The sequence below is a fragment of the Protopterus annectens genome, chromosome 5.part1, assembly GCF_019279795.1.
Source record: "Protopterus annectens isolate FY-2018-M chromosome 5.part1, PAN1.0, whole genome shotgun sequence".
In the NCBI taxonomy this organism is placed as follows: domain Eukaryota; kingdom Metazoa; phylum Chordata; order Ceratodontiformes; family Protopteridae; genus Protopterus; species Protopterus annectens.
Window position 1 is genome coordinate 723059083 of NC_056736.1, and position 12807 is coordinate 723071889.

At 41.2% G+C, this 12807-nt stretch overlaps 1 protein-coding gene across 2 annotated transcripts in view; it reads right to left on the minus strand.

Annotated features, from left to right (window-relative positions):
- Positions 1 to 12807, minus strand: part of PAK1 (p21 (RAC1) activated kinase 1) — a 1330007-nt gene that overhangs the window by 168638 nt on the left and 1148562 nt on the right. For both annotated transcript variants that reach the window (XM_044073352.1, XM_044073351.1), the window contains one exon: positions 7507 to 7555. In XM_044073352.1, the coding sequence (XP_043929287.1) occupies positions 7507 to 7555 (49 nt within the window). The remainder of the gene's footprint in view (positions 1 to 7506; positions 7556 to 12807) is intronic.

Below are 12807 nucleotides of genomic sequence, written 5' to 3' on the forward strand. Positions count from 1 at the left end.
TTAAGGTTTGGATTCCATCAGTGTGGTTTCTTTTTAAGAGTTTGTTTTGGGATTACTTCTAGTAGGTACAGGAGCCTCTATACAGCATCTTACATGGCTGTAGAGCCGCTGTGAAGAATTCCGCACAGGTTGCTGTGAACTTGAGGTTAGGAGGGGCACTGAATTTTGACCAGCTATTGCTTAACAGGTTGTAATGTGGTTTGGAACAGTTTAAACTCTGGGGTTAGAGAGTTTATTTTTATTTTCATTTTTAAGGAGAGAGTTTTGTGGTCCGATCTTACCAGTGAAGACGTGACACCAGGGAGTGTGTAGCACTCTCCCACATGGGTATCAGGTCCAGTATGGTTGAACCTCTGGTGTGTGTGTACTACTTGGTCAAGGGTATTTGTGTTAATTAAGTCCAGGAATCACTGTGCTTGTGAGTTTGAGGCAGTGTGCATTTCCCACTTTATAGCAGGGTAGTTAAAAGTCTCCAGTGAATAGGACATTTGGTTTAATGGTGAGTGTCTCCAGTAGGTCTGGGTACAAGCTATGGAATATTTGGGATACAGAAAGTGACCTATAGCTTACTAAGATATGGTATGGGACCTTGTCTATGGTAATTTGTCTGTGGATAAACTCTAGGGTATCGTCCTGATTCATGAACCTAGAGGTACACTTGTTGCTGCTGTAGACTGAGATGACTCCACCTTTTGCCCCTGTCTGTGCAGCCAATGGTCAAAATGTGTGAAAGGCACTGAAGCGGTGTGCTGCCAGAGTACTTTCTGCAGATTTAAACTCTTGTCTCGGTAAGGGCACAGATGTTCTTATTTAGACACCTAGCACTAAGCCGCAACACCTTTGTTTCTTTGGGCTTTATTTACTTTGTCTGTCAATTTGGCAATGACTTAAAATGATCTTATGGGGTGGCTAAAATGTTTGCCAATACTCAGAAGCGGGGGGGGGGGGGGGGTTAAGACCATCTTTTGCAAAGAAACATAGATCGTTAACCATGTCCTCCCAAACACTGAATCCACCTGAAAAGACACCAAAAACTAAGCCAATTATTGAAGTCAATCAACTTTTGATCATACTGTGACATCACTCTTGGTAAAGGTAGAATGCTGCTAAATGCAAGGCACATACTGTCTGAGGTACATATTCAGAGAAAGATCAATAAAGCACTGCCTTCATATAGTCCAGGGAGGTATGTCGCACATCATCACCCACATGGACGAGGATAGAATCATACCACTAACTGTAGTGTAGTGACTTGAGTACTTGCAAAACTTGACAGATCCTGGCTCCAAATAAGCAACTACCCATTATCTTCTCCTTCTTCAGTCTGGGGGGGGGGGGGGGTGTCACAAAAAGGAGTCCCCTAGGTGATGTGTTTGCTTGCCTTATGGGCTTTGTTCTTGGGGCTCCACTAGCTAAAAGCACACATGTGGTCTTTGGTACTGATTTAGAGATTGCTGAGGACAGGCGTTGCTGTTTACAGGTTTAAGATATCTTTGAGGTTTTGGAAGATTGCTTTTTATTGCCTCAGCATTAGTCAGTCTATGTGATTTCATATCGGCCACATAGGGCCGACAAAAAAAGTGCAGAGCAAAAAAAAAAAAAAAACAAAAGCAGAGTTCCATATTAAAGAACAGTAGATCTACACTAAACACGGAGCTTCTCGTGTTTAATGCGGAACAATGCAGTTCCGCATTCAACAGAAGTAGCTCCGTGTTTAGCGATTTTTGATTGGCCTGTATGCCAGGTATACGAGCCAATCAAAAAAAAAAAAAAAACCAAACAAAGCGGAGGCTGGCCGGGATTTAAACCGGCAGGGTGGGACTCGGGATCAGGCTGCTGATCTCGGGACAGTCCCGCCCAAATAGGGACTTCTGGCAACCCTGTGTGCGTGTGATGGATGTAGTGTCTGTTCTTGACAACCTTGTTCGTAAACAACACTTTTGCTCCAGTGAAATTGTTTACGTGCATCTCTCACATACTGTGTTTAAGGATTAAATTGTCTCTGAACAACATTGTCTAAGGATGCTCACATCTACCAAGCTGTCTATGGAGACATTGAAAAATTGCATATCCATGCTGTCCCACACCTGTACTTGGTCCTAAAATATACCATCCTAAAACACTTCAGATACCAGTCTCCAAGTCCAGTGAAACAACTAAAGCCTAAATATGTCTCTTACTGTAACTGTTTTACTATTTATTTTGTTTTTTTATAGGTAGACGGAATGATCAAATGAGTTTTTCCAGCCACAGCTCAGGCCACAACTGCAACAAACAAGGTAATCAATTACTGCTGCCATGCAACTGTCGTGTAACTGTAGTGTAATCATAAAGATGATACAGAAACTATGGAGAACTGTGACACAAATTAACACAAATCAAGAGTAATTTCAGTCACTTGAAAGAGCCAGATCCCTTATGTGCCAACAGGAAGTCAATCTTAAGTGAGCTCTGAGAGGCTGTTCAAGTGAACATTTTTTTAAAAATAAAGAAACAAGAAATATTCATAAAAAAGTTAAGTTAAACCACAGCATGTAAAAATTAATATATATATATATATATATATATATATATATATATATATATATTTGTATATATGCACATATGTACAGGTATAGATATATATGCACTGAAGTGATGAAAACATAAACATTCAAAAAGATGAATAAAATCAAAGGCTGATGAATAGAATGGAATACACACTCAGCCCACTCAGACTTTATGTGACTAAGACAGAAGAAAATTTGCATTTTTAACAGCCTGAGGAAATTATGTATTCAGATTTTATTTTAGTAAACTAAAGCTTTTATTGTAGCTTTATGATGTACTGGACTCAAATGGAAAAAAATATACAAAGAACTATAGGCAGCAGACAAAAGGACAGACAGGTGAAAGGGGATCTGCTTTCTCTGCTGAAACGGTTTATTGCTGAAAGGGGAAGGAGTGGCTACAAAAACAAAGGTTAGGAGAAAACTAAATCCAAACTAATTTATCTGAAAATGGACTGAGGGCTAGGGAAATGCTTTTGACAAGTAAGTCCTACTTGTTCTCTGGGAATGGTAGGGCTTGCACTGGTTTGTGGCAGTGTGCTCTTCAGCTTTTACTGGGATGGGTTGCGGAATTTAGCACACAGGATGTAATTTAACCCACAAATCATATAATTAGTCAGCAGGATACATTCTAATGTCTGGCAGCCTAAAAAAAATCAAGTAACTATCTTAACCTTTAAACATTTTACATTATCAAACCCAGGCTAAAGGAACAAATATTCGCTGTAAAACCCAGCTTGCACTTGTGACGTTCTTACAAGACAAGCTGCAAATCAGTTGAACAGCATCTGTGCTAGTTCTGTTCTAGGCCATCAGCATCTAAAAATAGGATGCAGTTATTTTATACAGTACTTTGGTTTACATTCAATATTAAACTGCACAGAAGAAAGGGAAAGATCCCCAGAAAAGAATTTCAGATTATTTATACATCAAGCAACCATGTCTGAAAAAAGCATGAAGGCAAAGTCTGACTGATTTAAAATGCACACATTAAGAGATATTTTTATCTATTACGTTTTTTACGAAGTTATTTGAAAAACTGCTAGTTTTCATGGGCATAATCAAACCACATGACCCAGATATTCTATAGAATGTGCACTTGAATGCATATTAAAACAGAGCAAATTGATCACCACCATGCAATTAACATCCTTAGCTTGGGGGGGGGGGGGGGGGCAGCTTTTCTTGGGGGAGTCCCAGACATCAGTGGTGGCAGTTTTTTTGATAGCTTGTTGCTTTCATATGCCTTAAAATAACCAAAAAAAATATCCTAGCTAACGGACAAATTAAACCCAAGCCCTTTAAGCTTCTTCAGTCATTCTTCTGAGAAATACAGGCTAGCCTATTGCTGCTCGCTTCTGTTCCCTCCACTGCTGCCACTCTGGGTCTCACACCACCAGCAGCACAAGTTGACAAGATATGTGTCAGTTACACATTTTAGCAATAATCCGCAACAAGTTGTGGCTATCACAGGATTTAACCACAGTTGGCATGGCTTGATCAAAAGGGCAAAGCTTGAGAGATCAAACCACACCATCCATGGGTAAATCCTGAGATACTCTCACCCCTTCATGAATAACTGCCATTATACAATTATGTTACGCAAGAACTGCTTACCTTTCTTAAATAAGGTCACTGTATAACACTACGTTAAATCTTACCTCCTCTGCAGTACGTCTGTGTACAGGACATACATATGGGATGCATGTGCCCATGCTTGCGGTACTGCATATACAACAGAACGTACGTTCCCAGGCTTGCACAGCACATCAGTGCAGTGTAAGAATAGAGAAGGAGGGGGGAAAAAAGTATCTTCATTGTGGTTTATCTCATTTTTTTTTCTTTTTTTTAACTCTAATGTCTGGTATTGAGTGACATATATTTTAAGTGATTTAACAGAAAATCAAAACATTTACACTGGATACAAAAATGAGGAAAATCAAGAATGTTTTGCAAAAATGTGGACAGCCGGGAGGCACTTTTAGTGGTAGTACGATTAATTGTAGTGCCAGAGTTTGGCAGAACATCTCTGATTTCCCTCATATTCTTTGTCTCTCTCAAAAACAGGTTAGGAATGCTTTTATCCAGCATATGCCGAAAGAAAATCTGGCTGCTTAACAATTCGTGAGGGACTGGACTTCTTTCTATTGGCATGTGCTCCATTTACAACTGGCATGCTGACTAAGCTTTCTACTCAGCATCCATGTTTTTAAATGACTGTGAGTAACAGACATGTACTCACCTCATCAGCTGTGAGGAGACTCTCTGCTGTGGTGACTGATACCATTCCTCTTCAGACATTTCTTCTTCCTTACTACTGAACGTAGGGGCATTGTAAACCTCCTGCTGGTGAACAACATGGCATCACAAGGCAGCAGAGTACACAATGCCTAGCACCTGAGCTACTCACTTCAATGCCCAGTCATTGAGCAACCACAATTTTTAAAATGAGAACACCCACAGGGGCATGTTAATATATACCTCTCTGTCATAAAGGGGACTCAACTCACAGCTTCTAAATATTGGGACTGTCCAGAATCTGGGGAAATTGAACAAAATATAAAAAGCACTACAGAGGACTTTTGCAGATCAACTGCATTGAAGAGTACATATTTTTTTATATCAGACTTTGGGGACTTCTTCAGTAGGAAACTGTTAGGACGAATCTCAAGCAAAGAAAACTAAAGACTGCTGCAAGATAGAAGCAAACAGGTGGATAAGAGTGAAAGCTCAAAAATATGGAAGCCCAATACCTACACTCATCATCCAGGCAGTAACGCTTGGTGAAGCAGTCACCTGACGGACCAAGTAGCAGACACACTAAAGGCTGTGGTGGAAACATTCATAAAGCAAGCACTAGAAGCAAACACATCCCAAGTGGTGTGGTCTTTATCGGCTGAATTTTCTAACATGCAGTTCTCTGCATAACAGCAAAACATGCAAGAGTTAGCAATCCACTTGGAAAGTAAGCTTCTCTTACTTTGGAGAAAGGAGATAAACCATTTTAACTTCCTAAACTCATGCCCCGTCTTCAAGTGAAACTGAGGCAGTGCAATGTAATGTATGAAGGACAATCTTCTCTGCTCTCTGCCTCAAATAAAACACAGATGAAGAGTGAATTACTTAAGGACAGCTCTGACAAAGCTTTTGGGAGGAAACGCTGCCTACTCCTTAAGGATACCAGAGTCATGTGAAAGATTAGATATGATCCCTAAAACAAAGACCTGAAACTCTTGAGGTCCTTTACACAGAAGTCATGGCTATTAAGAACAGCATCTTCCAAAAAAAAAAAACAAAAAACACTTCACACTTCAAAGCCACTGAAGCAGCAGATTCAAATGGGGTGTGTGTGACCCTATAAATCAAGAAATTAAGGTTCCAAGGAAAGGACGGGCTCCTCAAAGGAAAAACATGATGCAGAATCCCTTCAAGGGACTGCTTAACAATTTCCTGCTGTGTAACAATCCTTCATTGCACTAGGTTGTGACAGGCACAGATGATGTGATGATGAAGTGAGCCCAAGAGCAGGCAAGTGTCCACGACAGTTCAAGATCACCTGCAGACTGACAAAACAAGGCCGCAGTAGATATGTAATTAAATTGAGAACCTCTTTTACTCAGAATATCTGATGACTGGAAGGATTTTTAGAAGCCTCAAACAACAACAGATTCAGTCAGAACTTGTAGCAGAAGCAATAGATGTTGGTAGAGAGTTTTTTCAGGACCCTTTTTCCTTCGTAAAGTGACGAAGTGTAGCCTATTCATCCTGGACACTGTTTTTGGTAAATCTCAGTTTGCCTTAAATGATACTGAATATTAAATAAAAGCACTCTTCTGTCAACCCTGCCTTGCTGGTCAAACAGAACAGCTTACAGTGATTTGGGCACATGTGCAGCAAAACAAAAAAAAAATAATTTGGTGTAAAGGATTTGGGAGTGACAGGAGGAAGGCAAGAGAAAAGAGGCTGTAGGACAAAGAGATGGATGGATTGTAGGAAATATCTGCAACAGTAAGTTATGACTTTCTAAGAAGGCTGGAGAATGGCACTAAAGTGACACCCAACTCCATTCAGAAAAATTGGAAAGGGGGGGGGGTTGGTGATGGCAGCACATACAACTTGTTCACTACCATCCCTTCTTCCCTGCTGTACCAACTGTGATGCTAAGAATACTGAGAAGCTGCATTTCCTTGGTAGGCAGATAGCACAAGCTCCAGGCTGCTCCACCTTGTGAAGAGTCAGGTCAGACATGGTCCCTGAAAATGTTCTAGTAGGAGGGTCTGAATGAGCAGTCTGAATAGCCATCTCATCCATTTCCCAAAGAATGCAAACTGCTGAGACAGTGATGCTGCTCTTTACTACCCACAACCAGACGAGTATCATCTGCCTGAGCAAGGAGCACAGCTTTCTACTCCTTACCTTGCTCAAAATCTACATGATAGACTACTTTGGTTAAAGTAATGAGAACGGGACCTAAACATTTTCTCTTTGGGGCCTTCCAGGTACTATATGCACAGCCTGAAGCTCTAATGGATACGAAGTCCCCTTTCCAGGGAGGATCATATCTCCCTTGGACCATGTGGAGTCAAGATGAGTGACTAATCCTGACAAAAATATATCCTATCTGCAGAACTTGCAGCAGGCTTAACTAAAAGAATGCAAGTCCAACCAAAAATCTGAAGAGAACAGTTCAGTACTCTAAGAACACAGAACCAGCGTCAGATGGCAGCTAGAAGTAAATTTATGAAGACTACAAAGCAACTGACCCTTCACAGTATGTTCCAATACCTTTAGAGAAACATGATATAAAACAGGTCAAGACTTGTATCAAAATGTCTGTAACAGCAACTTAGAAAAATCTGTAAAGGCTAAACATATACACAGAGAAATACAAAGAAACAATAAGCTAAACCACTTGCATTTTTGGATTTAAAATAGCCAAAAAACTTTAATTACATACCTCCTGTGCTGTAGCTACATCAATTGCAGTGTATACCGTGCCTGATGCTCTGTTAAAAAAAAAAAGCAAGTAATGAATATTATGGATATAATGCAATGCAATGTAATGACCACACAGGCACATGCAGTTACACAGTTTACTTTCTTTATCACTCTACATTCACTGTGGCTACGCACACTCCTTTCGACAAACTAGTCACCCAAACAATATAAAAAACACATACCAAATTCATGATAAAAACAGTGTACAATATGGGTTACTGGAGGACACACACCTTGTGATAATTTGCCGTAGCAGCAGTCAAAGTCCTACGTGCCTTAGTACACCTATGAAGTACAAGGGAACTTGAAAAGTTTCATTGATTGTACACTTCTAATCACAATATCAAAAGTACTTACAGCAGTGAAGTACTAACACCTTCACTCCATTTGCAAATACCCCTACAGAAATGTCTTGTTAAAGAAACCTATAATTTCTCCCCAATTTCTGATTCAACAGCAAAGAACAGGGCATCGGGGACACACTACCAACTTCTGGAAAGTGACTCAGTAGATGGTACAAAACCTATATCAGGTTACAGGGCAAAGATAAAGAAGATAGTCAGACACCCTTCATAAGGGATGCCAGCAACAATTGCTCACTAGTCCACAGGCCATCCAAGGCAGATGAAAGGAGCATTTCCAGCAGCTTCTGAATGAAGAAAACCCCACAGAAGCTGTACTGCCCCAGAAATAGCCTATGATGAGAGAAGAAGAGGAGACCATCCTAGAAGAAGTAAGAACAGCACTAAGGAAAATGAAGTCTGTCAGGGAAAGCATCAGGCTTAGATGAGGTCACAGCAGATATGCCAAAGATGCTGGGTGAGATGGGGGAGAAATGGTTACTGAGCATACTTATAGTAGTACAGAGGCATTAAACTCCTATCACATTGCAAGAAAGTTCTGAAGAGGGTGACTAATAAACGGATATGCAGAGTAGTGGAATGTAAGACAGGAGATGACCACTTCGGATTCACATCAGGATGCAGAACTGACTGGATGTTTGCAGTGAGACAAATAGTTGAGAAGCTAGAGATGAGGAAAGAGTCCAACTGGGCATTCTAGACTTGGAGAAACATAGGACAAGCTCCCAAGAAAGCTGATAAGGGCAGTACTGCGGTGGTTCAAAGTCCCAGAAACATTGGCAGAATTAGTACTGGCTACATACAAGGACTCAACGGCTGAAGTACAAACAGTGTTCAGCCTCACAGAGGGGTTCCCAGTGGGAGAGGGTGTACACCGGGGTTCAGCTCTCAGCCCATTGCTGTTCATACTGGTGATGGACTACATTAGCAAACAGGTTGGAGGGGATAGATCAACAAAATTACTGTATGCAAACAATGTGGCATTACAGGCAGACTGAGCAAGAACTTCAGCAAAGGATAGGTGAATATAATGCAAAACTGAAGGCACATGGGATGAATCTAAGCACAGATAAGACAGTGGTAATGGCAGCAAACTGGGGAAATCAGAAGAAGCTGAGAATTGAGATAGATGGGAAAGGTAGTGAAACAAGTAAATAGCTTCAAGTATCTGGGAGGGGTTGTTGAGGAGAAAAGAAGTCTGAATGAAGAGGTCAAAGCTAGAATCAGAGGGGGTGCAGCCAACTGGCACAGAATCTCAGGTGTAGTCTATGACAGAAGAATGCCGAAGAAGCTGAAAAGTAAGGTGTACAAGACAGTGGTGCGACCAGTATTTCTGTATGGAGCAGAATGATGATTTGGGGCAGACAGGAAGAAGGTAAGAGGAAATGAGGACATTCAGCAAAGAGGTGGATGGATTTTGTGAGAGAAGATCGGTGACAGTCAGGCATGAGTGTCGTGGAAGGCAGGAGTGTGGCAGTGAACCAAGAGAGATGGTGACAGTTTACACGATACCCCAATCCCTTGTAGAAAATGGGAAAAAGGGGGTGATAATGATTGTGACTCAAAGACTGAATCTCAAACCATTCATGTCAACTGTTATCATGCAAGGGTGTTTTATAAGCAACTGCACAAAGGCCGACTCATACTATTTGCTATCACTTTCTTTACTCTGAAGATTTTTAAGCAGGTAAGTATTTTTTATAAGGCAAATTTCCTTGTTTTTTTACACTGCATGAAGAACAACTCTGTGACAGAACTCAACAGAACCAAAGATCTTTGAGAGAGACTTGCAGAAATGAAACAAATGTGTTTTCCACTTACCACTGTCCATACCTCAACCAGTGTTTTTTTTTTTTAAACAGTTAAGTGCGTGTCTGGTACAATGAGTACAGTATCACTTGCCAACTCTGAAAAATAATTTTCCTGTGTTGTCCAACTCTTTCAGGCAAACAGTAGGTAAAACTAATGATCGCTTCAAGAAGTAAAGACTTACAAAATATTGTTTACAACAGTAATATTATGTGCTAATATATTAATGTGTTTTATGACATGGTAAATTTTAGGATTACAATGCATTACATATTTTTATTTTCTGGACTGGATGTATCACATGACTCGGGTGGGTCATACAATAGTTCTAATTTTGTTGGATATTAATGTATTTCTTCTGATGAAGTTTTCTTTTGATTTTGAGAAACAAAAGGACTTACCTGTATTAAAGTTTTAAATGTTTTTTCATGTGACTTTTCTCTGAACCATTTAGTTTCACTGTTTACAAGCCAGACAGGAAGAACACTGTAGGGGCATGGAGGCTGTGCAGACGACTACTGATGTGCTTGATTTTATTACATTTCAAAGCTCCAAAGAGGAATACAATGAATGTGGCACACCTTATATACTGCCTCACTACTGTCATATCAAAAAGATGGGCAGTTACAACAAAAACCCTTGAAGGATGGCCACTACATGTCTAGCTCTGCTGGCACCCTTCATGCCCAACTTGTCATGACTGTTAAATGTGCCAGTCCATCTCCACCATACAGCTTCATACATAAGCTGTGGAGAGATGTTCCTGAAGAAAGCAGAAGTGACAGCTACCCTTGCAGACTGTATTTGATTACTTTCTTTAGTACTTTGCTACACTGGTCATTAATAAACATGAAGACGGTACTGTTTTCTAATTTGAGGCTCCCATTTCCCTTACATAAAACAAGCAGGCAACTGATCAAGTCTTTCAGACATCCTCTATCATGTCACTGTAATGTATAGAGAACCACTTCAAGGTTCAGTACCCTTAAGTTCATAACCTGCATAAATGAATGAATGGATGCATCCTGCACTGACTCCCGTTGTCTCACCACATATGAATGAATGGATGCATCCTGCACTGACTCCCGTTGTCTCACCACATATGAATGAATGGATGCATCCTGCACTGACTCCCATTGTCTCTCCACATATGAATAAATGGATGCATCCTGCACAGATTCCCGTTGTCTCTCCCCATATGAATGAATGGACACATCCTGCACCCTCTCCCATTGTCTCTCCACATATGAATGAATGGATACATCCTGCACCGACTCCCGTTGTCTCTCCACATATGAATGAATGGATGGATCCCTGCACCGACTCCCGTTGTCTCTCCACATATGAATGAATGGATACATCCTGCACCGACTCCCGTTGTCTCTCCACATATGAATGAATGGATGGATCCTGCACAGACTCCCGTTGTCTCTCCACATATGAATGGATGCATCCTGCACCAACTCCCGTTGTCTCTCCACATATGAATGAATGGATACATCCTGCACCGACTCCTGATGTTCTTCGTGTTTCACTGTTGCAGTCATCACATTTGGGTTATCTGCTTGCAGTAGCCCTCAGTCAGCCTGATTATCAAAGTCTTGGGTCCTGCGTTGGTTGCCGTCTCTTCTTTCATGATATCAGGTAGTCAGGGGTATAAAGCATGCAGCCGATACCATTACATCAGTCTTTCTTGCCGTGCGGTGGGTGAAGCAGAAGCAGTTCGCAAGTGCCGGTCGGCCGACTCCTAAAATTTTCGTTTTCGAGTTTCAGAACCGAAGTCTTCAACTAAAGCTAAGTACCCTGTTGGGGAAACTTTTTCTTGCTCTAAACCGATATCAGTAAAAATCAATAATTAAATTTCTTGTGGAAAGCAAATACCTCAAAGATTTTCATTCGTACTGTATTCCTTGCCTGGGACCTGACTACGATGTACCTTGCTGTCAGTTTTGTGTCTTATTTAAACAAACTATTCGTCGACAGTATATATTTACACTTCTAAATATTTTGGTACTTTGTTCAATTATCCAGATATGTCTTCGGTAAGCCATCAGACTACCGACATTCCGAAAAAATGCAAAGATAATGACAGAGACAGGCCGCCTAGGTCCAAAGCTGCCAACGATGCTTCTCCTAAGCCAGTCACTAGTTTGCCGGTACTCAGTGAGGCGCTTTTGCAGCCCGATACCCACTACTTCAGATTTGCAGGCCTCTACTGAGACCCATTCAGAGTCCAGTATGCCACGAGATGCTTCAGCTGTGGAACCTGCGGATGTCTCTACCTTGGATGGGTCTGGAGCTGCTGTGCAGGCACTGGCTTCCAAGGATGTATTCAACCCTAGTGACATGCATATTAAACTGCCATCTTCTTCTTCTACGCCTAAAACTCGAACCATACCTAGAAAACCAATGCACAGACCGCATGGTCAGGCCTATATGCCTAAAAAAACAAATAAGAATGGCTGAAGGCCTTATTACTTTAATTCAGGGAAGTCAACATTCCCCCTCTAAAAGACCTAGGACTGAATTGGCTTATGATACTTCTGGTCAGGATTCTGAAATTTCTGTTACCTCTGATGACCAGGATTTACCCTCCTCTACCTATGAGGATTCTGATGCAGAGGACTCTATTCCCTCTGCTTCCCCTCCACAGGATTTCTCTTTTGGTGAAACCTTGCATACTCTTAGGGTGTATTTTTGCTGGGAAAGCCAGGATTACTCTGATTCTAAAAAGAGGCTTAGGGATTTCTTACTCCTGCCCAAGCACAGGCCTTTAGCTATCCCCCCTGTACTAGACATTGTTGATGATGCCTTTTCGGAATCTAGCTTGGCCCGACTCTACCTCCTGCTCCCAGAAATCCCGATAGATATTACAGGGTTCCTGACTTTCACAAGTTCCTTTTTAAAAATCCTACTGCGGATACTGCGACTATTTCACAGGGACCCAAGGGCATTAAGGCGGCTACTGCCAAAAATCCTACCCCCTCTGATAGAGATTCCAGGAAGTTGGACAGATGGGATAAGAAAGTATACACTTCTGCAACCTTGACTATTAGGGCCTTAAACTGCCAGTTTCATATGTTAAAGTA